General features: G+C 46.0%; 2 protein-coding genes across 10 annotated transcripts in view; one reads left to right on the forward strand and one right to left on the reverse strand.

Annotated features, from left to right (window-relative positions):
* TCF7 (transcription factor 7) overlaps positions 1–11,536 on the forward strand; it is a 34,545-nt gene extending 23,009 nt beyond the window's left edge. For 3 of the 8 annotated variants that reach the window (XM_051844212.3, XM_051844210.3, XM_070076096.2), the window contains 3 exons: positions 286–334; positions 1,413–1,485; positions 2,784–11,536. In XM_051844212.3, coding sequence (XP_051700172.2) covers positions 286–334; positions 1,413–1,485; positions 2,784–3,081 — 420 coding nt within the window. In that variant the 3' untranslated portion in view covers positions 3,082–11,536. Of the gene's footprint in view, positions 1–285; positions 335–1,412; positions 1,486–2,760 lie in introns of all 8 variants that reach the window. The other 5 variants (XM_051844215.3, XM_070076097.2, XM_051844213.3 and 2 more) reach the window with 3 other exon arrangements.
* Positions 9,590–24,974, reverse strand: SKP1 (S-phase kinase associated protein 1). Of its 2 annotated transcripts, none has more exons than XM_002710210.6 (6): positions 24,879–24,974; positions 22,218–22,314; positions 17,272–17,345; positions 13,183–13,326; positions 11,390–11,530; positions 9,590–10,480 (listed from the first exon to the last, which is right to left on the reverse strand). In XM_002710210.6, exons 2-6 carry the CDS (start codon positions 22,312–22,314, stop codon positions 10,445–10,447), a joined length of 492 nt encoding a protein of 163 aa, XP_002710256.1. In that variant the 5' UTR covers positions 24,879–24,974; the 3' UTR covers positions 9,590–10,444. The 2 variants fall into 2 exon arrangements, with proteins under 2 accessions (XP_002710256.1, XP_089191982.1); XM_089335856.1 differs by having other exon boundaries at positions 22,210–22,314.
* Between the last annotated feature and the right edge of the window lie 566 nt (positions 24,975–25,540).

Here is a 25,540-nt window from a genome sequence, read left to right on the forward strand (position 1 = left end):
GGCAAGCTCACACCCCGTTGTGTACTCACAAACGGTACTGCTACCCAGTGTTTCCTTGGGCCGCGTCGGCTGAAGGGGCAGAGGGGCTACTGGAAACCACATTGGTAGAAGCCCTTAAACACAGCCACAGCAGCCCAACAAGAATTGCACCAAGAAACCCCAGGACCCCAAGGTAGGAGGGACCTGCATACCTGGGGTCCCAGGGCCAGCCAGGCTGGACAGCAGGCTGCAGATCGCCCAGCGATAGCCACCCACATGTGAGCTTCTTCCCTTTGTTCCACACAGGGAAAGAAGAAGAGGCGGTCAAGAGAAAAGCACCAAGAATCCACCACAGGTGAGGCCTGGCCCCAGCAGAAGCAGAGGCTCCTCTCCATCTCCCCATTTTAAGGGCTGTTCTGCTGTGGTTGGCCCACGTGAAGAGGCAGAGTAGTAGACCAGGAACCTTCATGGCGCCTAGGCCCTCTAAAGGCAAGGCCTGCACACATCTCCTGAGTCAAACGCCCCATGCAGAACAGCTCTGCTGAGTCCTAGAGACAACCTGTGGGAGCCCAGTTCCCATAGCCGGTGGTTGTCTACCTGTGCCCAGTCTTTGCCAGAGAAGCTAGTGAGGAACTGACTCAGAGTGCTTAGTCCAAACCATGCACACTGGCTCATTCTGCTACACTGGGGAGCAGACTGACCAGACAAGGACTGAGCCAGACCCCAGGTGTAGTACCTGCTGGCTAGTACTGCCAGTTTCTCTACTTGTAGCCCCATTTTTCTTATCAGTGCAGAGTTTTCTGTGTGGAGAACCCAGGGAGCCCACAACCTGCTGCAGGCCTTCTTCCTACAGGCGAATTCTTCTGGTAATTCATCCAGGACTTTGTCAGCTACCCGCACCCAGAGAAGCTGGTGCTCGGACTGACACAGTGCAAGAGGAGGCATGGGCCGTTTATACCCTTGATAAGTACACAGAATGAGCCTAAGCATTAGCCTTTTCCCTTGAGGCAATGTGGGGCCAGCAAATTAGGTGTTGGCAAGAATAAAGAAAAACTGGATAAAATGGGCAGGGCAGCCCTAAGAAGAGGCTGAATGTCCCGGGCCTCCCTGGACTCTTCTGCATCATCTGTGCTACAAGAGGCACTACAGGCCCTGAGAACTAGCGTAGGAGGAACCCCCTCCCCCCAACACTCCGTCCCCCCACTCCTCCCACTGCCTCTGCTGTACAGCTGGGTACCCATCTTTCCTGATACCTTGCTCTGGGCCTTAAGGGCTGGCTGTGTCTCAGAGACAGCCAATCTACCTGTGGGGGCTGTGGGATGTCTACAATTGGCTAACACTGTGTTACCTCTTCTTTCTGGGCCCTGCTCTATCCTGCTGCCTGCCTGCTCGCCCTCTGCCCTGCTCTGCCCCTCTGGCATGGCTGTGAGCAGACCCTGGCTCGCCTAAGAAATGCCGTGCTCGCTTTGGCCTCCACCAGCAGACGGATTGGTGTGGTCCGTGCAGGTGGGTTTTTCCCCACCATCACTCTCCCTTTTGCTTCAAGCTGCCTCCCTGACTGGATGTGTTCTGCTGAGCCCTTCCTCTCCTTCAGCCCTGCAGCCCCGTGGCATCCCCAGCAGGTCAGGGAACCTGCGTCTCCTGAGCTGGAGTGGAAACCGAACACAGAGAGACCACTTGGGTCTAGAGGAAGGAACAGTGGAGAGGGAAAAGATCACTATGGAAGGGAAGGAAAAGGCAGATTCAACCAAGTGGCTCTGGTGCCAGGCAGGCAGAGCAGGTCCTCAGCAGTTCAGTTTCTCAAACACCTCTCAGGGCGTCAGCCCCTGCCCCTTGGCCTCAGTGGCATCACAGCTTGCCAACTCCCCCTTTCTTCCTCAAGTTAGAATCCCTGCCAGTAACAGAAGCCTGAGCCCTTAAATCTGAGTAAAATGAGGGGATCCAGTCAATAACCTGAACAACGTAGTTGCTAGGCAGCTGACTTGCAACCTTGTACCTACTGAGACCAAGGATGGGGGAAAGGGGCAGTAGTACCCCTTGGCTGTCTTAGCCACAGGACCATGTGGCAACAAGCCTACACATTCCAACCACACCTCACGGTTGTGGGAGTTGTGGCTGTCAAGAGTTGTGGGAGTCAAAAGGTTTACCCCTGTCAATGTGGGCTCGTTCAGTGCCAGGCCTGGCAGCACCATGGCTAAGGGTAATGCTAAGCAGTAAGATTACTGGCTCCAAGGAACACCTCCCCATCCAGCCCCTCGGCCGTCTACTATAGTCCCTGTCCAGGAGCAAAGTGGAATTCAGCATGTATGCATTCACCCTCATACACATGCCTATCAGGAAACATCCTGTCTTTATAGGAAATCATTTTCCATCCATTCCATGCTACTGGAAGACAACCTGTGGCCCAGCGAATGGATAGCGATGGCAGGAAGGCACTGTCCATTCCTTTTCACAACCCAGCTCTGAGGACTGGGATTACTCAGGAAAGAAGCCACAGGCATCGCAGCCCCTCCCCTTAATGCATCTCTTAGACACATGAAGCAGCAGCTCAAAGGCCCCAACCAGGCCATGGCTACAAAGGGTCCTTGTGCTACCTGGTGGCTGCTGTGGGAACTGCACCTGTCCTAGGTCTGGGCCAAGCCCAGCAGCATTGCAATGTAGATTCATCTGAGGACCCAGGCTTATCATCCAGGTCATGGGGAAAGGAGGAAGCAGGGCCTGTTCCAGGACAGCATTTTTTTGGTTGTGGTGTGTGACTGTGAATTCACCCTCTATTTACAGATAACTCTCTTCACTATTCCTAGGAGGAAAAAGAAATGCATTCGGTACTTACCCGGAGAAGGCCGCTGCCCCAGCCCCGTTCCTTCCGATGACAGTGCTCTAGGCTGCCCCGTGTCCCCAGCGCCCCTGGACTCACCCTCATACCTCCTGCTGTCACGCTTCCCCCCAGAACTGCTTGCTAGCCCTGCTGAGCCCGCACCTACATCCCTAGGTGTGTCTGCTACTCTCAGCCTCCCAGCCCCAGGACCCCCACAGGCCTCTCGCAGTGCCCTACAGAGCACACAGGCACAGCAGCAAGAATCTCAGAGACAGGCAGCCTAGCATGCACCAGACACCTGGCCTCCTCTAGGGCCCCAGCTGGAGAGGCAGCAACTGAGACCATGATCACATGGAGACTGACCAGGAGCTCTGCTGACTGCCCCCCAAGACTGGAGAAGCTGCTCAACTTTGACCTGAACCTGAGGCCAGTTTAACTGCTCCAGATGGTGGCAATCCTGCTGTGTTTATGTCATCTCATTAAGGGCATCCCTTGTGCCTATGCCAGCCACATGCCCACGCCTCCTGCTTTTCTGCTATAGGTCATAGATGGGCTGGACTGACCCCAGCTACCTTCTGTACCCCTGCCTCCCCATCCCCCACTGCCCACCCTCCTCATCCCAGACACCTCACGGACCAAGAAGGAGCTGGTTCACCAAACAACACGTGAGCACAGTCGCAACCACCAGGCTCATGACGACGCTTCTCTGATACAGAGATGGAAAAGCTGTTTACAGGAGAACCAGCTGCCACTGGTGAGCTGGACCAGAGAAAGCCTCTTACCATGTCCTCAGGAACTTTCAAGAGGAAGGAATGGAATAGGTTACATTGAGGCCTGCCCACCTCCGTAACAGGAAAAAGCGGACACTACCCCATCAGACAAGTACAGGAGGTGGGGGCATCTGGCTCTAGTTCAGATTACTGGTTCAGTTTCCTGAGGAACTTGCTGGTCTAAGCAGCTCTGATGTTGCTACAAGCCTTCCACTAGCAGCTCAGTCAATAGTTTGAAGGCAGGGCTCCAGTCTGCTGTGTACTGCTCATTGAAAGCATCTTCACAGTAACATTTCCAGCTCATTGAAGTCAATCGAGCCAGCTCTTGGGCAGCTGTGAGAGGGCAAATCTCAAGCTCCTGCTCTCCAAAGCCTATCTCTTGGCATTCAGCCAGCCTCCTTCCCTATGGGGCTGCACAAGGAGGACCACTGCAACCAAATCCAGGAGCCCAGAAGACCCCTAGTGGCGAACACTGGGTTTTCACTATGGCCTTCTTTAACCCATTTTGAGCCAAGCTTCAATGCTGAGCCTTGAAAAAACAAATCTTGTTAATTTAATCTTGTTTGTTGCTGCCTCCTCACTGTACATAGCCTGAATCCAAAGAAAAGGGGCTGTCTGTAGTCACACACACCCCTTAAAAAAAGCCCTTAGTTCCTACTTAAGCTGCTGGTTTCCTGAATCCAAAGATCACATACTCTAGTGTAGTGCTGCAAGAAGCCTTGAAAAAAGGACCACTGTAGTGTTCAAAATATTTTTGTATTGTTAATTTTGCATCCTCACCAAAAGACTTTTTTAAACAGAATAAAGTTACATTTTTACCGGGTTTGTTTTTCCCAAGCCTGACACTCAGAAATAAACTGTTTCAGTAACAGCATAACATTCTTTCTCCACAGCCAGAAAACTTTATTCCCTATTTTAATGGGTACACATGTTCACAACACTTCCAACCTCCAGAAACCAGGGATTACCCTCACCATTTCCTCTGAAGCGGCTTGGGCCCTACACCCCAGCCCTGTCAGCTGCATTGTGCTGGATACATAAAATTCCCATTCCAAGCCTTGCTCTTAAGTCCACAGTCACCTGACTGCACAAATGATGCAGACCAGCCTGCTCCCCAGTGCTTGTAGGACAGTAAATGAATTGGCAACTGCCATCCATAGATCGTGTAAAGAATCCAAACTGAAATAGGTACCTGTATCTCAATGAAAACAAGCAAACAGGAGTCTCAAACTGGTATTACCATAGTTTCTTCAAGGATATTTTAATAGCACCTTTTCCCTCCAAAGACTATTTTTCATGTAAGACCTCTGGAGGTCAAAGGGTAAACTTTATGGGCAACCCTGAGACATTATCACGAATATCAAAGGTGTCAAAGCCACCTCAACAGGTCACCACTAGATAACAATGTTCTAGACATAGTGGGCCACCATCATCAATTTCGCGTCATTCACAGGGCCAGAATTTCTCGGATGTTAATGTTTTAATTTATAAAGTCCTCTTCCAGAGTAGTCTCTATTTAAAGTAGGCCACTCAAGTTGCTTCTTCCTAGGAAGGTACTCTGGCATTCTCTGGACATCTGTCCCATTTTGAAGAATTCTGCTCTGGCTACTGGCCTACTTGTTTCTAAAAACTACATTCTAACCAGGGCTTATGCAAGACTGGGCAGTTGCATCTGATTATGGTGTCTCATTTAGAGCACACCCGTTACACGAACAATGCACCCTCTGTGCATGTGGGTGGGGGGGGGACCAGCAGGGGCCCTGGGTAACTCTTTTATAATGAAAACAGCCTAAAGGAAAAAAAAAACCTGACTTCACAAAGGAAATTCAAATCTTCTCAAACCACAGTGGCACATTCCTATGAGGCCAGAAGATGCCTTGAGATTACAACCCAATACCAGACCATTCCTCCCTCACAGCAGCTAAAAACTAACCCTGCTTTCTCAGGACAGGACACCCTAGCCTCCCAGACAACCGGCAGGCTTGAGACCTCCCATGCTCTGCTGCTCCCTGTCCTGCACTGAGTATAGTGGGGGCTCTCAACCCCGCAACCAAGCAGGGACTTCCCTATCTCATTTGAAAATGTTTCCCTTTCGCACAAAGCCCTGTGGCCAAATGACCCTGAGCTGTAACCACATTTTGAATGCCCCCAAAGTTTCAGTTCTTTCTGTTCATGGAGCCCCAACCTAGCTCATAAGCACTGTCCCCAGCTCCATTCAGCATACAGAAAACCTGGCTGGAAAAGCCAGAAGCAAAGCACAACAGAATGTTTCTCCACCTTCTGCCCCGCAGAGGAAGAAAAGGTACCAGTTCCTGCATCCATTTCTAAGAAAACAAGGGGGCTGGGCCGGCGCCGCGGCTCAATAGGCTAATCCTCCACCTTGCGGCGCCAGCACACCAGGTTCTAGTCCCGGTCGGGGTGCCGGATTCTGTCCCGGTTGCCCCTCTTCCAGGCCAGCTCTCTGCTGTGGCCAGGGAGTGCAGTGGAGGATGGCCCAAGTGCTTGGGTCCTGCACCCCATGGCAGACCAGGAGAAGCACCTGGCTCCTGCCTTCTGATCAGCGCGGTGCGCCAGCCACAGCACGGTGGCCATTGGAGGGTGAACCAACGGCAAAGGAAGACCTTTCTCTCTGTCCACTCTGTCAAAAAAAATAAAAGGAAAAAAAATATACAAGGGACAGGGATTAGGAGGTCATATTAGACAGGCCTATCAAGCAAAAGTTTATCAGTGTAGAAGAATTTAACACCCCAATTATACTGAAAAACAAAATTAACTTTTCAACAGTAGGAGAGGCTGGCAAGGTGGCGTAGCATCTGCAGTAGCGGCATCCCATATAGGCACTGGTTTGACTCATGGCTGCTCTACTTCCAGTCCAGCCCATTGCTATTGCACCTGGGAAAGTGGTAGAAGGTGGTCCAACTGCTCAACTGCTTGGGCCCCCACATCCATGGAGGAAACTCCAGGCTCCTGGCATGGGCTTGGCCCAGTCCCAGCCATTGTGACCAATCTGGGATTAACCATACATAGATAACCTGTCTCTCCTCTTTCAAATAAATTAAAAAAAAAAAAAAAAAAAAAAAAGGAAAGCTGCTTCAGCATCCCTCAGAAGTCTTCTGGAAGCTTTCTTAAACCTATTCAAGAGGCCCTTATGAGTTCACCAAGCATCTTCAACAGTGCTGCCCCACCCCCACCCCAAGCAGACACTGATGTCTAGGCTGTATTTAACACCCCACAACCCAAACTGCTTGAAACCATCTCCTTGTTCCAGATCTCAGTTCCTCCTAGGGTCATCTTTTTAATTAGTCTCCTGAGTTCTTAAAGGGATGCCTTTAGAAACATAAAACTGCCAATTTCACTACTTTGTCTCTCGAGGCTAGAAGTATGAAGGTGGGCTGATGAGTTGCTCAAGCACTTAAAGAAGCAATTCTCTTCTACAAAACAAGGATTACTACCATGTTTGGGGGGGGTACATCTTTAGCTTATGACAATGTAAGGGAGAAAGTGATAAGCTAATATTCAGCAAAGATGTGTTTTACTTTTAGATCGCAAGTCCAACAGTCAATGAAGAGCTGAGAAGCCAAAGGGTTGTCACAGAGTGGTCTTCCTGACTAAAAGCAACATACTGCAGACAGAGGCACACACTTTCCAAGCACTCAGAGGAAACATCTGCAGACACAGGTGGCAATCACCCAGATCTGCCCAGCACCTTCTCATCTCATTCCCTCTCCTGGGAAAATAAAGACCATTTCCCAATTATGCAAAGTGGTTATCAAGTAGGGTTTCCTTTCCTCTCCTATGTGTACCAATAATTAGAGAGCATTTTCATAATTCATCATCAGTAACCACTTTCCAATCTAAGGCCATCATCAGTTCTCCCCTCTCATGCATTAAAACCATTCTCAGGGGCAGGTATCTGACCTAGGAGTTAAGATGTCTGGGTTCAACTCACGACTCTGTTCCCCAATTTCAGCTTTATGCTAATGCATACCCTGGGAGGCAGCAGGCGATAAGCACATGGGAAACCCAGACTCAGTTCATGGGTTCTAGCCTGGGCTAGCTTCAGCTGTTGCAGGATTTGGGGAATGAGCCAGTGGATGGGCAACTTGTGCTTCTCCAACAAAATTAAACTCTTATTTCCATCATGTGCCATACCTGTACTTCACAGGGATCAATCACTCATCTTCCCTATACAGAAATTCAGAGCAGTACTGCTACCTAAAAGCAGCCGTCTACCATCAGGTCACCTCTATGTCCTAGACAATTAAGAGCACACTGCAGTAGTCCTGTGAAATGGCAGCTACTATTTCCAGTTTGCCCAAGGCCATGTGCACATTCAGAGGCAGAGGCAGGCTCCATCTTCAAGGTACGATGACTATGACTACTTCATGCCACAGTTTAGAGGAACAGTTGTGAAGTAAGCGCACAGAGGAGGATGCACTGAAGACTAAGGCTTGGTTGGCTCCTATGCATAATGTGAAAGGAGCATGCACTCCAAGCGAAAACCTACGAACTCAAGACGTGCTAAACTAGTAGGCACACATATCTATCACAGAACAGCAGAGCTTCAGCTGTAAAGGAAAGCGCTTCTTAACACCATGCGCATGATGTACTGCGTACACAATGGCCACCCATCTACTTTCTCTGCGATGAGTCGTCAGATGTCTATTAACAAAGTTTAAGTTATCCAGATGTTTGGTTTGTTTGAAGATTCCAGCCATAGTGTACATAAAGTCGAGAACAGAAAAAATAAACGTAAACTACTATATTGTGTCCATGCAATCTGTTTCTGAAAGATCCTTGTGATTCGAACTGTCGAGTGTCACACAGATCAAGAGTTAGTAGTCACAGGCTCCTGATTTCTGGAGGCTAATACTTCCTTTACAAATTAAACACAGCAACACCAGACATCCTGGACCTTCAGCCCCACTGCTGCATGTCTTTCTCGATGCTGCTAGAGATACGTAAGATGGAATTTCTGTAGTGGGAACTGGCATTTCCAACACTTCACCTAGAAACGGACTCTGCTACCTTCCTCACTAATACCAGGACCAGTGGAAAACAAGCTTATTCCTGGATAATAAGGAATCAGAGATCCAAAACTGATCACAAGGGTCAACAATCTTTCTGTAAAATTCCAGATAGCAAATATGCAAAAACAGGCTATGTATGGGCCAGATTCCACCACACATGTACTGTAATTTGCTATCTCTGGTACAGACAACAAATGGGAATTCTGTGACATAACATATGGAACTTTTCTATTAAAGAAATATGGGACAAATGAAAGGTGAAGGCAGATTAAGTGATAATCTGAACAGCTCACAGCAAATAAGATAATAAAATTACATGAAATACAGTCAATTTTAAATGAAAAAGAAAAAAGGAAGCACAAGGAGGAAAAGCAAAAAAAAAAAAAAATCACAAAATCACAATTTTCAAGGCATCTCTAATCATGAGAACGTTCATTCTGGGGCCAATGTTATGGCACAGTGGGTGAGGCCACTGAATCCGACACTGGCATTCCATATGGGCCAGTTTGAGTCCTAGCTGCTCCACTTCCAATCCAGCTCCCTTGCTAATGCACCTGCGATAGCATTAGAAGATGGCCCAAGTCCCTGAGCCCCTGCACCCACATGGTAGACCTAGAAGAGCCTCATGGCTTCAGACCCGCCCAGCTCCAATCACTGCGGCCATATGGGGAGTGAACAGCCGATGGAAGATCTCTCTCCCTCTCTGTAACTCTGCCTTTCAAATTACCAAGAAAAAAAAATATTCTATTCCACTGTAGGGGGGGAAGGTGGAAACAGCAGTGATGTTTTGTGCCAAGAACTGAAGCATTGGCTCCAGTTAACCTTAGTACTAACAATTAGAATAGAGAAATCCATCAGTAGTCTATGGTTATGTCAGCAACTTTGAGTGAGCGACAACGTGAACTACCTAATAGTCTTTCAAGCTACACAAACACACACAAACCAACCATTTAATATTAAAGAGACACATTTAAGTCCACAAAAGCAAACTGTTTACTACCTACTATTATAACTTACTTTTATTGAAAGTATCTCACATTCATAATGGAGGTCTTCTGGATTTTGCCACATATTTTAATATTAAAGGTTATTTTTGACATGCAAGTAGAGTCAACAGTGTCCCCCATATGGGGACAGTGATTATAAAAAGATGACATAACACATGAATTAAGTGTCTTTTTTAATTGAAAAGCTAACAAACTGTCTAGTTACATTTCTCCCCACCCCCAAAACCACAAACCAGGTAGTAACTGTCTTCTAGGCAATCTACTCAAAGCTGAGAGGATTAAAAATAAGAAAAAGTCCTCAGATCCAAGTAAGGGAGCCCTGCTACCCACAAGCTGACCAGTGCCAGTGGTACCGACTGACCGTGCAGCTGAAAGACATCCTAATGGGCCCACTCACAACGTTTGTTTCAAGTAGCCTCTTTCCAGTTTCCAACTCATGAATAAAGATAATATGTTTTTAATTCTATTTCAGAAAACTTTTTGGAAGTTGTTTTATTTACAATGCCAACTTTTAAAAGATCACTCAATTTAACTGGACAATAAACTAGGCAGCAATCACTCTGCGAGAAGAGAGGAAGCCCCAGATGCCACTTTCTATCGAGGACCCACAGTTCAGTTTTATTCAGAGCAAAGTAAACAGGAACTTTCAATCATACTAGAAGAAACTCGGGTTTGGAATCTGTACTCAAACTACACATGCAGTGAGGACAATATTCTGCTAAAACAAATGATTTGCTGCTGCATTTGTCTACGTTTGCCTAATATTAACAATTATAAACAGAGCAGTGCAACTAGTATTTGGAACAATCCTTACAGTGTTACAGTGTCAGGCACAACATTTCACTTCTCTTCACACCACTGGTTCTCTTTGCGTACCTAGAAGACACAGATATAAGCAAGTACCTTACTTAAGTAGTCTTTCCCAAGACTTGTAAGTATCCTCTACTGCTAAACTAATAGCCTTTGAGTTGGGACAGAAAAATGGATAACAGATACACCAGGCTTACAGTATACTTCCTGGGGCATTGTGGTGTAGAGGGTAAGCATGCTGCCTGCGACACCAACATCCCATATACCTGCTCCAGTTTCAATCCACCTCCCTGCTTAACCTGGGAAAGCCGCGCAAAGATGGCCCAAGTGCTTGGGTCCTTGCACCCACGTGGGAGACCCAGATGAAGCTCCAGGCTCCTGGCTTCAGCCCGGTCTGGCCCAGCCCAGCTCCAGCAAGGCAACTGTGGCCATTGGAGACTGAACCAGCAGATGGAAGATCTTTCTCTCTTCCTCTGTGTAACTCTGACTTTCAAATAAATACATCTTTAAAAAAGGAAAAAAATAGTGTACTTCCCGATTCTCTGACTTTGCCTCTCTCCAGGTTTTCATTCTGCCCTACTGAAATTATCAAAAAAGCAAAGGCAATAAGCAGTTATAGCTTCTGTCACCCAAGGTGGCACAGCAAGTCCAATTACATCATTCACATAATTTCAGTTTGTAGCGATGTCAACAAAATCATTCTCATCTTTGCATTTTTAAGGTAATCTGAAGCATCCTAGCATACATTTTTTACATAGCATCTGCTTTCCTGAAATAAAATATATAAAAGGTCCTAAGTATTAAAACTAGTAACTGTTAATAAATGAATACGAAAAAGCATCTTTGGCTGAAAACTGATTTTTCTTATCTACGAGCAGCATCATCTACATTTTTATTGGCATAGACTACACGTTTAAGACACAGAGGTACTAATCATCCCTCAAGAAGTTGACTCCTGGATACATGGCTACCTACCTGGGCTTCCTCTTCTTCAGTAAAGTCATTCTTAATGTTGAAGGTCTTGCGAATCTCCTCAGGAGTCTTCCCCTTGATCATATTGGCAACAGTCTTGCACGTAACGTCCAGCAAACCTTTGATGTCTAAGTAGTTTGCAGCCTATAAGGTGATAGTTGTTTTCAGTGAAGTATACTTGCTGTTTTATACTCCAACCAATGTTAGTGACTGATAAAGCCACTAGCTTAAAATGCTGGCTAACTTTCAGAAATCCAAGGAAAGACTACAGTTACCCCTGCCTATGTGTGGGTTCCACATCCATGGATTCAACCAACTGAGGATCAAAAATATCTGGGAGCAAAAAAACAGCTCCATCTGTACTGAACACAAACTGACCTTTTTTTCTTGTCATTATTCCCTAAACATTACAGTTTAACAACTATTTACACAGCATTTATTAAGACAGCATGATTTCAGATTTCTAAGTAATCCAGAACAACTTAAAGTATATTGGACAAAGTACATCCCTTGTGGATACAAAAGACAACTATAAATAAAAATTTTTCTGTGAAAGACTTTTCTGTTTTTTGCTATACTTCTATAATACTGAGTCCTTATGACACCTTAAGTTAATTACACTAACTCATATAGTAAATAACAGCCTAGTCTATGTATGTGTATGCACGGACATGTGTGCACACATGTATGCTCATGAAAGCACCACATGCCAGGTCTCAGCAAAACTATTTATCCATACTTCTCAAAGAAGCATGGTTTTGTTACGCTAATTTTTTTCTATTTTCCTGTTTACTATTTCACCAAATCCTGCACTTTAATACTTTGCTTCTTCAGTTTACTTGAACTTCATCATTAAATGATGAAGGTGTAAGCTTAGCTCACTTCTTTCCTGAAAGACATTTAGTGCTAACAATATCTTTCTAAATACTGCTTTAACTGTATGTCACACATTTTTCATGTGTTTTATTTCTATTTGGTACACAATACTGCCTAAGTATTTCTTCGATGACCTATGAGTTACTTACAAATGGGTTTATGTTCAAATATTTAAGATTTATCCAGTTATTTTTCTATTACTGACTTCCAATTCCCTTGGGGTGAGAAAACTTTGAATGACTTTTAAATCTGAGATGTTTTATGGCCTAGAACCTGGTCTCTTGATGATACACACTTGAACACATGTTCTGTCACTAGACATGATGTGCTGTAGATACAGATGTTCAGGGAAACAAGTGGATCAAGTGCTACTCAAGCCTTCTATAGCCTTACTTTCTGTCTACCTGTTACACTAATTCTTGAGAAACAGGTACTGAAATCTCTGATTCAGTATTTTCCCGATTCTCTTTTGAGGTTTACTTGTTTTTGTTTCACTTTTTCAAAGTTCTGCTTGTAGGCAGACAAATGTTTGATTGGTTGAATTGTCTTTAAAACCAGATCCCATTATCATTATGAAGTAACCCTCTGTAACCTCCCTAATACAAATATTCTTTGCTCCAAAACATGATTTAAGCTTTCTCTTGTGTTAACAGAGTATATCTTTTCCTATCCTTCACTCCTGCATCTATATTTGGAGTAAATTTCTTATGGATGGCATAGCTACATCATGCTTTTTTTATCTGACAATCTCCACCCCTCAGCCATAGTGTTCACACTGTTTACATTTAATGTGATCCCTGAAACATGGTTTTAAATTGTATTTAAATTCAGAGTGTTAAACTTCAGCATCAATGAATTTAGCAACTCTCACTCTTCAAGGAATGCCAAAGATTCTCTGGAACAGAGCTCTTTTACCGTACCAGAATAAGCTCAAAAAGTGTTCCTTGGTCAACTTTCAGGAATTCCTGGTCCCAAACAGGGATATCATCCGTTCGCTTTTCTTTGTTCTCATCGTCTTCAGGGGGAGGAGGGTCATCCTTGTGGTGGGTGCACCACTGAATGACCTACAACAAACAACAAAAGTTCATTCCCATGGAGAATTATTTATTATTCAAGCCACTCCTGGGGCACTATTACTCCTATATTGGGGTAAGAACAAGGCAGAGGTTAACTAAGTTAATAGCTAAGCCTGAAAGCAAAAATGGTCCCAGAGGGTAAAAGGTCTTATTGGGTAAAAGCAAACCATGCAAGGGATGCGCTGTTGGACAGGGGTTGAGCAACCACTTGTGACACCAGCATCCCACATCACAGTGTCAACTGCTCTGCTTTTGATCCAGCTTCCTGTTAATGCACCTGGGAAGGCAGCAGTGGATAGCCCAAGTGCTTGGGGCCCCTGCCAAGCACGTCAGAGACCAAGATGGAATTCTAGGCTCCTGGCTTCAATCTGCCCAGCCCTAGCTGTGGCTAGTTTTTGGGAAGTGAACCAGCACTTCTCTATCTCCGCCGATCTGCCTTTCAAATAAAATGTAAATAAAGTATAAGAGGACAGGCATAGGCAGTTAACAAAAATCTAAACAGTCAAACACTAGGAAATGTTCAGCTTCACTAAATGTTAAACACTACAGTTAGACACTACTCCAAATTGTCAAAAACAAAAACAAAAAAAAACCAAATCCTAATCTTTTTAAAGATTTTCTTTTGTTTCTTTTCTATTAATTTATTTGAGAGGCAGAGTTACAGAGACGGAAAGAGATCTTCCAACCACTAGTTCACACCACAATGGCCGGAGCTGGACTGATCGGAAGCTTCTTCCGGGTCTCCTGCACAGGTACTGAGGCCCAAGCACTTGGGCCATTTTCCACTGCTTTCCCAGGCCATAAGCAGAGAACTGGAATGGAAGAGAAGTAGCCAGGACACCAACTGGCAGCGCAGGCAGAGACTTAGCCTACTACGCCACAGCACTGGCCCCCAATTCAGATCTGAATGATGCTAATCGCAGGCAACAGTGTGAACGAAACATGAATTCTACTAGAGAGTATAAACTGATATAAACCCCTTTGAAAACTAATCTAGCAACTGCTAGGTAAGCACAAATGTGCATACTTTATAACCAAGTAATTAAAAATACTCTAGACATGGGTATAAAAATATTTGCCACAGCAACAAACCAGAAAAGGCCCAAATGTTCCCTCATCAGGGGGGAATGATCGCATTAAAGTTTCACAAAGTCAATTAGCTAGACTCTTTACTAGTCTACGTTCTAGTTCAGTAGCTACTGATGAAAAAGGTGGTGTGTTCGGGTCAGGTTTTAGAATTTCCAAGTCAAAGATCAGGCAATCTCAAGTGGTTCACCAGATTGCCAAGGCCAGAGGTCAACAACGGAGGAGCATGCATGGAAGAACAATCACAGAGCAAGTCAAGAAGCAGAATGCAGGCCAATTTTGGTTCGTCTCAACAACTCTTGAAGCAAGAACTTCCTTCTGGGGCAGGATGTGGCACAGGAGTTAAGCTGTTGCTTGGGATACCATTCTGGAGTGCCTGGTTTGATTCTAAGCTCTTAGACTTCTGATCCAGCTTCGTACTGTAGAGAGCAACCTAGGAGGCAGCAGATGATGGCTCACGTACTTGGGTCTCGCCATCCATGTGGGAGACTGAGTTTGGAGGGTCCTGGCTTCAGTCTGACTCCGCCCTGGCTGTTGCAGGCATTTGAGAATCAAACTAGCAAATGGAAGTTCTCTTATCTGTCTGTCATTCAATGAAAATAAACTTTTAAAAATAGGGGCTTGTGCTGTGGCAAAGCAGGTTAAGCCAGTATCTGCAGTGCTGGCATCCTATATGGGCACCAGTTTGAGTCCTGGCTACTCCACTTCCCAACCAGCTCCCTGCTAACGTGCCCGGGAAAGCAGCAGAGCATAGCCCAAGTGCTTGGGCCCGTGCATCCGGATGAAGTTCCTGGCTCCTGGCTTTGGCTTGACCCAGCCCTGGCCATTGTGGCCACTTGAGGAGTGAACCAGTGGATGGAAGATATCTCTCCTGTCTCTCCCTCTTGCAGTAATGTTTTCAAATAAATCTTTGAAAAAAAATGTTTTTAACTAATGAAAATTAAGGAGCAGGTTTTGGCTCAGCAGCTCAGACAGCACTGGGGACAACATCCCCTGTCCAAGTGCCCCCAGGCTTTCCACCCAGCTCTCTGCTAATGCACTGAAGGCAGCAGATGATGGCCTACGTACTTGGGTACCTGCCACCCACATGGGGGTCTTGGATGGACTCTGGCTTCTGGCTCCCCCTATATCCCTTGTCCCCCACCTTCCAAATAATTTTCATTAAAAATCCTGAGGAAAGAGCCAACTGGAACTAGCCAGTTTTTACACCAATGTGGAAAAAGACTATTGCTTTTCAGAAGTTTCTGGTGGATGGAAGACTTCTGTCTCTTCATCTTTCTGTAACTCTTTCAAATAAATGAATCTTAAAAAAAAAAAAATGGGGGAGAAGGAACACTTGTTTGTTAGTAACTACAGTACCATATACTGAAAGGATAAATGGTTATCTTGAAGGAAAGGAATTGGAGTGAATGCAGACAGAAATGGGAACAAGGTACTATATATTCCTTTATTTTGACTTCAGCCACTTCAGTAATATCCACCTAGTAATGGTAGTCATAATTCAATTGCATTATGCTCTGAGAACTGGTATTTTTGTGGGAGACTAACAATACCTGTAAAAGATGAAACCACCCTGTGACTCAGGTATTTTACATCTAGATCATGTATCACATAAGTTACTGCTAAGTGTACAAAAAAAGTAGTTTTTCCCCCCATAGATGCATTTATATAACTTGAAAGGTGAGTGAGAGAGCAGCTCCAGATGGCCACTACGGCTGGGGCTGGGCAAGGCTGAAACCAGGAACCAAGAACCCCATCTCATTCATATGTGGGTGGCAGGGGCCTAAGCATTTCAGCCACCTTCCAATCTTTCCTAGGCTCATTAGCAGGGAGCCGGATCAGAAGTGGAACACCCGAGCCTCAAACCAGCACCCATATGGGATGCTGGCAATGCAAGCAGCTTAACAGGCGACGCCACAACATGAGACCCCAAAGCAGGTTACTTAATTTTCTTTTAATTGTAGAAACAGACAAGTGCTCCTGTTCTCGTAATTACTCCCAAATTGCCCGTAACAGCCTCTGGCTATGGCCAAAGCCAGGAGCTGGTAACTCAATCCAGATGTCCCACATGGATGGCAGGAACTCGATTTACTTGAGCCATCACTGCTGCCTCCCAGAGTCCCCATTCGCAGGAAGCTCAAGCCAGGAGCTTCCCAAGCCTTTTCTTTTTTTTTTTTAAGATTTATTTATTTATTTGAAAGGCAGAGTTACACACACAGAGAAGCGGGGGGGGGGGGGGGGCGAGGGAGAGGGACAGAGGGAGACAGAGAGGTCTTCCATCCGCTGGTTCACTCCCCAGTTGGCCACAAAGGCCGGACCAAGCCTGTCTCTTAACTGCTAACCCAAATGCCTACCCCTAAAAGCATCCTTCTGGTGCCCAATTAATGGCAACAGGTCAACTGTGGCAAAAGAACAGACCACAACTCTTTCCTGTATACTCATGTATTATTCAAGAACACTCAAGCAGGTATCAATCCCAAGTGTTTAAAGATCATTCAACTTTAAAAATAATTTTAAGCAGTAAGTTCTAACATTGTTGAATGACCTGTATTCATCAATTAACACTTTATTCAAGCAGAACACTTCAGTGACAAGAGCTGAAATAATGTACACATCCCAATAAAATGTATACCAGTATATATTCAAAGGTAGTTTGATTTATTCAGCAATTTTTGATCTACAAAATGTTATCTATGTTTCCCCACCTCATCAAGATTATATGCTTCACATGCTAGACTCAGAACTACACACGGGAAGAATTAAAGTGTGTAAAAGGCATAAAAACTAAGTTCATTTATACGTTTAAATGTCCCCAACTCTAAATATTAAACACTCTGAAGACCTCACCTTTTTTAATATTGCTGCATTAACATTTGGTAGAGGAACCGGGTCATCGTCTCCTTCATCATCCATCCCCAAATCTAAGAAAAACAGAATAGAGCTGCCATTACTTTCTAACTCTTTAACCAGGTTATGCCTCAAAAAACTTGCAAAAGGTTATTTTAAAGTACTTTCCTAAGAACAGGTCTCTTAAGAGCATTTAAAATTAGTGGTTCCTAATAATGGGTCCATAAAACATCCTCAACTATATATGAAGTATGAATATACAAACAGAATATTATGTAAAGGGAGTTCACATAAAATCAAGATGATTTCATATTTGAGGTTAAATGATGGGGCAACCATCTGGAAAAAAAATTACATCTGGACCCTTACTCTTTACACCAAATTCTCTAGAGAGAAAAATTTTAAAAAAAAGGCAAAATAGACTCAATTAACAGAGTAACAGAAAATCAAGCTATTCAAATCTGAAATCCAAAGATGTATAAATACACACAACAGATCATGTAACAGACAAAAACAAGATTGTTTTCATTTGTTTCAAAGTCAAAGTTGGAGAAAGAGATCTTCCATCTGCTGGTTCAATCTCCAACTGGCCACAACAGCCAGGTGGGGAGCCAGGCCAAGGGCAGGCTTCATTCAGGTCTCCCACAAGGGTGGCAAGGGCCCAATCACTTGGACCATTTTCCGTTGCTTTTCCCAGGATATTAATAGTGAGCTGGATCGAAGCGGAGCTGCCAGAACATGAATCGACGACCACATGGGATGCCACTGTCTCAGGCAGCAGCTTAACCCACTGCACCACAACAGTAGAGTCAAGACTACATTTTTTTTTTTAAAAAAACGTAAGTATAAAAAGACACATGTTGGGGTTGGTGTTATGGCATAAAAGATAAAGCAGCCACCTGTGATAACGGCATCCCATATGGGTGCCAGTTAAGTCCCTGTTGCTCCACTATGTATCCAGCTCCCTGCTAGTGGCCTCAAAAAACAACGGAAGATGATCCAAATGCTCCTGCACCCACATGGGACACCCAGAAGAAGCTCCTTGAATTGGCCCGCCCAGACCCAGTGGCTACAGACATCTGGAGAGTATAACAACAGATAGGAGATCTTAATATCTCCCCATCTCCCCACCCACTTTCACTTTAATTCTGACAAAAAAAAAAAATTATCTAAAGAAAAGTAGCCATGTGCACATCTATTTATGTTTAAAGTACCTCTGCATGGATACTTAAGGATATTATGCCTATTGAAATTAAAGAGAACATTGAGGAATTTACTTTCCACATACACCCTTTCTTGCTGTTTATCATACACATATTACCTATAATACTGAACCAACAGGCTTCTCTGTTAAAACATCTAACTTTCATACCCTCAGTTGGTTGTTCTCAGTGATGAAGAAATAGCCAACGTCGAGTCAAACATTTCAGTCCCTACTGCACATCAGGTGCTTTCCTAAGCACTGGAGAGCCAACAATGAATACAGGAGGATAAAGCAACTGTCCCAGTTTTAGAACTCTGCTGGATACTTTGCTGAGCAGATGTAAACACATAAGTAGTTAAGTCTTTGACAAGAATATCTAGCATATTCCAATAACACTATGGAATTAATACAGAAGATAACAAGGGGAAAGAGCAACAGTTAAGATCAGATAATAAGAGGCTAGATGATAGGGTCTTGTGTATTTTAGGTATAAAGAGAAGAGACAGGAGACAGCAGGGGATTATCAAGGACACTAACCACAGGGCAAACTACCCAGGCATAAAATAGTGCTTGGACATAGACTGTAACTAATGAGTTAAGCAACAGCCTAATTGTGTGTGCATTTTGGTAGCATCAACAATGCACCAACAAAAGAGAAGCATTATGTAATGTGAAAGGAATCAGGGAATACAAGTTGATGGCATGAGAAAGATGGAGCTGCCAATGGAATTGGCATCAATCAATAAGGGAAAGGCTGCCAAAGGCTGCCAGTAGAGCCATTATTTTTAGGAGCCAGAGCTGTGACACAGTGGGTAAAGCCACCACCTGAAGTGCTGACATCCCCTTCGGGCGCTGGTTTGAATCCTAGCTGCTCCACTTCTGATCCAGCTCCCTGTTAATGCGTCTGAAAGATGGCCCAAGTCCTTGGGCCCCTGCACCCACGTGGTAGACCAGGAAGTTGTGTTGCACTAGTTAAGCCACCACCTGCAATACCAGCAACCCATTTCTGTGCTGGCTGGAGTCCAGGCTGCTCAACTCCAGATCCAGCTCCCTGCTCATGTCCCTGGGACAGCAGAAGATGGCCAAAGTTCTTGGTCTCCTGCACTGACATGGAACACCTAGATGGAATTTCTAGCATCTGGCCAAGACATAGGCACTGTGGCCATTTGTGGATTCAACCAGCAAATCGAAGACAGATCTCTCTCCTCCTGTTAACTATGCCTTTCAAATAAAATAAACCTTTTAAACAAAAAATAAAGGTAAACATCCTGGAAGCCACGTTAAAAACAGAATGATCAAGTGTCAAACGCTACCAACAGATACAGGGAAGAACTGAAAACACACAATGCATTTAATGAGAGGGGTCACTGAGCTTAACAAGCAATTGCAATGGCGAAGTCAAGACAAGAGAATACCTGAAGACCTCAACCTCACTCTATACAGATGGGTGCACTTACCTCCCCTCCCCATTGTGCCCCTGATCCCATCTCAGCTTAGATTAAAACCACAAAATCAGCCAGCACCACAGCTCACCAGGCTAATCCTCTGCCTGCGGCGCCGGCACACCTGGTTCTAGTCCCAGTTGGGGCGCCGGATTCTGTCCCGGTTGCTCCTCTTCCAGTCCAGCTCTCTGCTGTGGCCCGGGAGGGCAATGGAGGATGGCCCAAGTGTTTGGGCCCTGATCCCGGATGGGAGACCAGGAAGAAGTATCTGGCTCCTGGCTTCAGATCGGCACAGTGTGCCGGCCATAGCAGCCATTTGGGGGATGAACAATGGAAGGAAGACCTGTCTATAACTCTACCTGTCAAATTAAAAAATCGCAATGTCTTATGTGTATGAAATTCCATTTGGATTAAGTCACTTAGGTTTTTCCTTAACAAGTAAGCAGCATTTTTAATTAATTGAGACAAATAAATTAGACTATGCAGAATAAGAAACCACACAGAAGACCAGCTTGTTTGGTTACAAACTGTATTTGGAAGAAGGATTTAGTCATATTAAAAGTAAGGTCCTAGGGCCAGCACTGCAGCTTATTGGGTAAAGCCGCCGCCTGTATTGCTGGCATCCCAAATGGGTGCTGGTTCGAGTTCCAGCTGCTGGCTGGATTAGCTGGGAAAGTAGTAGAAGATGACCCAAGTCCTGGGGCCCCTGCAGCTGCCTGGGAAGACAAGGAGGAAGCTCCTGGTTCCTGGCTTCGGTTTGGCATAGCCAACTGGGGAGTGAACCAGCGGATGGAAGACCTCTCTCTGCCTCGCCTTCTCTGTGTAACTCTGACTTTCAAATAAATAAATAAATCTTTAAAGAAAAAAAAAAAAAAGAGGAACATTTTCATTGCCAAAGCCACGTATTCAGGCAACAATTTTGCTATTAGTTTCTGCATCTTTTATTATTTGGACTTACTTATTTGTAAGGCAGTATAACAGAGAGAAACAGGGATAGAGCAATCTTCCATCCACAGTTCACTCCCCAAATGGCCACAGCTGGGCCAATCCGAAGCCAGGAGCTTCAGTCAGGTATCTCAAGTGGGTGCAGGGGCCCAAGGACTTGGGCCATCTTCTGTTGCTTTCCTGGATGCCGGCACTGTAGACGGCGGTTGTATCCTTACTCACCTACCATTAGATACACTTGGATGACTTTCACAGTCTTTATTAGTGACTCTACCATACTTCTTCATTCAACAAGCACTTGAACAACCATTGTGGGATGCACCAAGGAGTTCACAACTTAATACAAGTGACCTACATAAGTTATCAGGACACAGAACTCTACGTGCCACATGACTGGTACAAACTACCAACAAAAAGTATGTTTGGCTTTTCCAGAGAACAAAAGTCATCCACGTAGAAAACAGAAAACATGCCCTCCACATTCAGCTTCTGCCTCTACTTGGTAACTATGAAAGTCTTAGTCACCTGTCTTCAGGGTATGAACCTGGACATCTATGAGCCATCTACAAGTATTCCCTCTTCTCTTGGCTTCCACAGATTCTTCACTTCTCACTTCTTCACCACCTGGCCGCATTCCACCCTCATCTTCCATAGTCATATTACCATAACCCATCATGCAAAACACATCTGTCTCCAGCAGTTGAGAACTCAGGGACCAAGATCCACATAACTCAATTAACTGACTGCTACCCAGATCTTTTCAGGAACATTCATTCGGGTTACTTTCTTCTCCACTCCCTCAAACTCATTTTCAGCTCTACCAACTGTGGTATCACAACCCAAACCCGAAGTAAAAACTTGAATTTCACTTCTCCCGAGCACATCCAGTCTACTGTACCTCAAAATAATCTCTCACAACATCCCAATTTTAATAGATTTGAAATGCATATCACCTCACTAATGCTATACACTGCAGTTTCTCCAAGAGCCTGAGGAGTAACACTAGGCAAGAAGTTCCCACAGCACTGCTTGGCACACAACTTTGTTAATGCACTCATTAAATTATGTAACAGTGGCAGGGAAGTGGAGCAGCTGGGACTCGAACCAGTGCCCTTACAAGATGCCCAGCTTTACCTGCTACACCACAGCACTGGCCCCACCATTTATACTTAAAAATAAATAAATAAATAAATAAAATAAAAATAAAAAGAGTAAACTTCACCCTTCACGCTCTCTGAGCACCTATGGCAAATTATTTACTATTGTAAGTCGAATCGAATATTCACAGAATCTCTAATTACACATTTCTTCCCATGTCCCCCCACCAAGTTTATCCAACAAACTTACCAACTTACCTTCCAACATGGTCTTGATAGTCACAGACTGTTTGGCAATTTCTACATCAACTTCAAAAATCTCTCCATCAGAACTCTGCAACTTTATTGAAGGCATCTAAAAGAGCATATTAAAGGTAAAATTTAAGAACTCTAACATCTACCTGACATTCCATCAACTACAGTCTGTCAGAAGCCTGTAACTTATTGACCACAAAGTCTGCAGGACACACACTGTGAAACACTACCACAGACAGTCTGCTGGTTTACAAGTAATTCCATAAAATGTTTCCAAGTTGAACTCCTAGGAAAGGAAGCCTGCCCTACTGAACTCACACGGACACACATCTTTCAGTCATGTGGTATACTTTCGATGCAAAATGTCTGAAGCAAAATACACTTATTTGCTTCCTGCCTACCTTTTTGCTCCCACTGAATAATGACAACTCTGAATAGCTACTCTGCCACAACTGAGCACCTGCAAACTTGAGGAAGTTCAGTCCAAAACACTACTCAAGAGACATTAATTTCCATACAGTGAGACCAACCACAGAAAAATGAATTCAGAATCCAAGAGTAGAACAAGATATGCTCATTTAGGTCTGAACCAGAGACTTAAAGGATAAACACATCAACACAATTCCCTAAACAATTAAGGAATTAAGAGCTTAAATTTCAGAGGCCTTTTTATCTTTCATTATTGATTGTTCAGGTGTCCAAGTCTGAGATCTGGGAAAAATCCCCATATCACAAATGTACTTCTTGCTCCAAAGATGTATTTATTAAACTGGAGTCATGAGCATAGAAATCTCTTACAGAAAATTAGACAATTAACTCAAAGGACTAGAGTTCTGGCAAAAAGCAAAAATATTCAATTTCTTAAAATCTTCAGGTTATTTAAAAGAATGGTAATAGTTCACTGTAAAAGTGCAAGTTTTCTTAAAATTCAGTACAGCTTTTAAAGGCCCAGGCTTCTCAGGTATTCAAAATCCTATTTACCAACTTAAAAATACCTCCAAAGCTTTCTAGGTGCATCATATTAAAAACAGTATCAATTTTAGGAATCAAAACATCATAAAACCCATTTTGGGTTCAAAGACTGAGACCCACTATATAACTTAAAGTATTTACTCTGCTTTTCTAAGACAAATGTTCCCCTCTCCCAAGCAGACGAGCGAGCTATTAGAAGAAAGCAAAAGGCAAAAGCCTTTTTGAAACGGAGCCACTGCAACGTGCAGCTCTCACTCATCCCTGGGGGACGGGAATCAGATCCCCCTTCGCAGGAGCCTTGCTGGCCTCTGCAGGCTGCCCGGGGGCTCAGAGCAGCAGACCCTTCCGTGACAAGGCAGCCACAAAGGGACCCCCACGAGAAAGCACTTCAGTGTCACCCCTCTTTTTCGTTAACTAACAAAACGTTTTATGTTCTTACAGTCCACAGAACTGGAATACTACAGAATCCCATGTTTGACAAAGTCAATTCCTAACATCAAAGCAGGACAACTACTTCATATTTCTCTCAAAATTCCTGACAAATGATAAGATGTGCTTAGTCACAGTCAAATTCATGTATTAGGTTACTCTTAAGGGAGCCTCAATCTCATTAAACAGCTAGGAGACAATCAGTCAATCTGTAACTCGATGCACTGGGTAATTCTAGACAACGTTCAAAGAGAACTTTCAGTGTTACACTGGAACGGAGTGCGACATTTTCAAGTAATAATGAACAAAATTTTCATTCGACACGCTTCCACAACCATCTCCTCAACTCTTTAAGCTTCTGTACTTGCAAATTAAATAACCCCACCAGCGGCTGGCAATTAGGCAGATTCTATCACATCCTAACGACAACAACAAAACTTGTGTGTTTTTTAAGCGCCCGAAACTCCTGTATCTTATTAAAGGGCAGGGTGGAGGGGGCTGCATTGTTCTACGACACAAACAACAGTGTAATGAAAAATGCGAGCCCTTAGCACCCGAACCCGGAGCCTCCAGAGCAGGTGGCCCCCCCCCCCCCTTACAAAACCTGCCACCTCGAGTTAAGTCTTACAGAGTTAGGGCCCTAGGAGTCCGCACCACTCTGACGATGGCATCTACTATTAAAACAGTTGCTGCCGCGACTCCGGGCAGTGTCTAAACAATGCAGCAACGTCTTCACAAAAAGCGCCTGGACACACAGGCGGGCCGGCGACGCCGAAGGCAAGGGCGAGCGGCGCCGGCCTGCCGAGCAAGACCGCGGCCTCCAGGCACCGCCACGCGCCCGCACCAGCCGGGAGACCCCCACCCACCCACGGGCCCGCCGCCACTCCTGCCCGCTCCCGTGGGCAGCAGGCTCCACGCCAGGGGAGGCCCCGGGCCGCCGCCTGGGCCTCGACGCCGAGCCCCGCGCCGGCGGCCGCTCGCCCGATGCAGAGCCCGGGCCCGGGCAGCGCTCGGCTCCCGCCCCCCGGGCGCCGTGAGGACGCGCGGCGGGCAGAGGCCTTGCCGAGACCAGGGCGGAGGCGGCGAGCAGAGCCCGACGGCGCCTCCTGAAGAACGAGGCCGACAACGGGTTCCACCGGGCCCGAGGGAAGGCCGGGCCCGGTCGGCGCCCGCCCCTCGCAGGCCACAGCCGAGACGCTGCCGCCTCTGGGCCCGCACCGCCGGCGCCGCAGCCCCCTCCAGCTCGACGGGGCGGCTACTCACGGTGTTCGGGTTTGAGGAGCCGGCGGGCCGGAGGCTGACGAGAGAGGGGCGGCGTCAACGCAAGGAGAAGAGAAAGGCGGACGACAAGGCCACTACAGCGGCGGCGCGCGGCGGCGGCCTTTATAGGAGCGGGCGCGGGCGCTGAGGACCCCGGGCCCGGGCGTCACACAGCCGGCGGGGCTGGCCGCCGCGATCGCCTGACTGCGGGCCGCGCACGGCGGGGCGGGCGGGCCAGGGGCCGAGGCCGAGGGAGGGGCCGTCGGCCCACGCCGCCTCGGAAGCGCGGCCCGCTCGCTGGAGAAAGCGGGCTCCGGGCGCGGGCTGCGGCTCCCCGGCGGCCTGGAAGGGTCCTGCAGGCAGAGGCTGCCCTGAGCCGAGCGAAAGCCCCAATCCTGAAGAGCCTGGCGACAACAAAACGGGGTGTGGGCGTGTCGTGCGCGGGCTGTGAGCGTGTCGTCCGCGGGCGCGAGCGGTGAGGCCCGGCCTGTCCACCGCAGCGCCTCGACTGCTGGCGAGAGCCCCGGCGCTGAGGGACGCGCCTCTTCCGCGAGGCTCAGCCGCCCTGTGCGGGCCACGTTCTTGGTTCATGTTTGTTTCCATCGAAAGGCAGAGCGAGGAAGGAGTGTGGGGGAGGGGGCGCTTCCCTCCCTGCCTTACTCCCC

This window comes from Oryctolagus cuniculus, chromosome 6 (genome assembly GCF_051225735.1).
Source record: "Oryctolagus cuniculus isolate XC-2025 breed Fujian yellow rabbit chromosome 6, ASM5122573v1, whole genome shotgun sequence".
NCBI classification, from domain to species: domain Eukaryota; kingdom Metazoa; phylum Chordata; class Mammalia; order Lagomorpha; family Leporidae; genus Oryctolagus; species Oryctolagus cuniculus.

What these genes read in the sequence shown, in the direction of transcription:
- SKP1 (XM_002710210.6), bottom strand. Translation starts at nt 22,314, where the DNA reads ATGCCTTCAATAAAGTTGCAGAGTTCTGATGGAGAGATTTTTGAAGTT. An exon ending in TATCAAGACCATGTTGGAAG is followed by an intron (nt 17,346 to 22,217) that starts GTAAGTTGGTAA and finishes TGTTTTTCTTAG; the next exon opens with ATTTGGGGATGGATGATGAA. An exon ending in ATGCAGCAATATTAAAAAAG is followed by an intron (nt 13,327 to 17,271) that starts GTGAGGTCTTCA and finishes TGTTTGTTGTAG; the next exon opens with GTCATTCAGTGGTGCACCCA.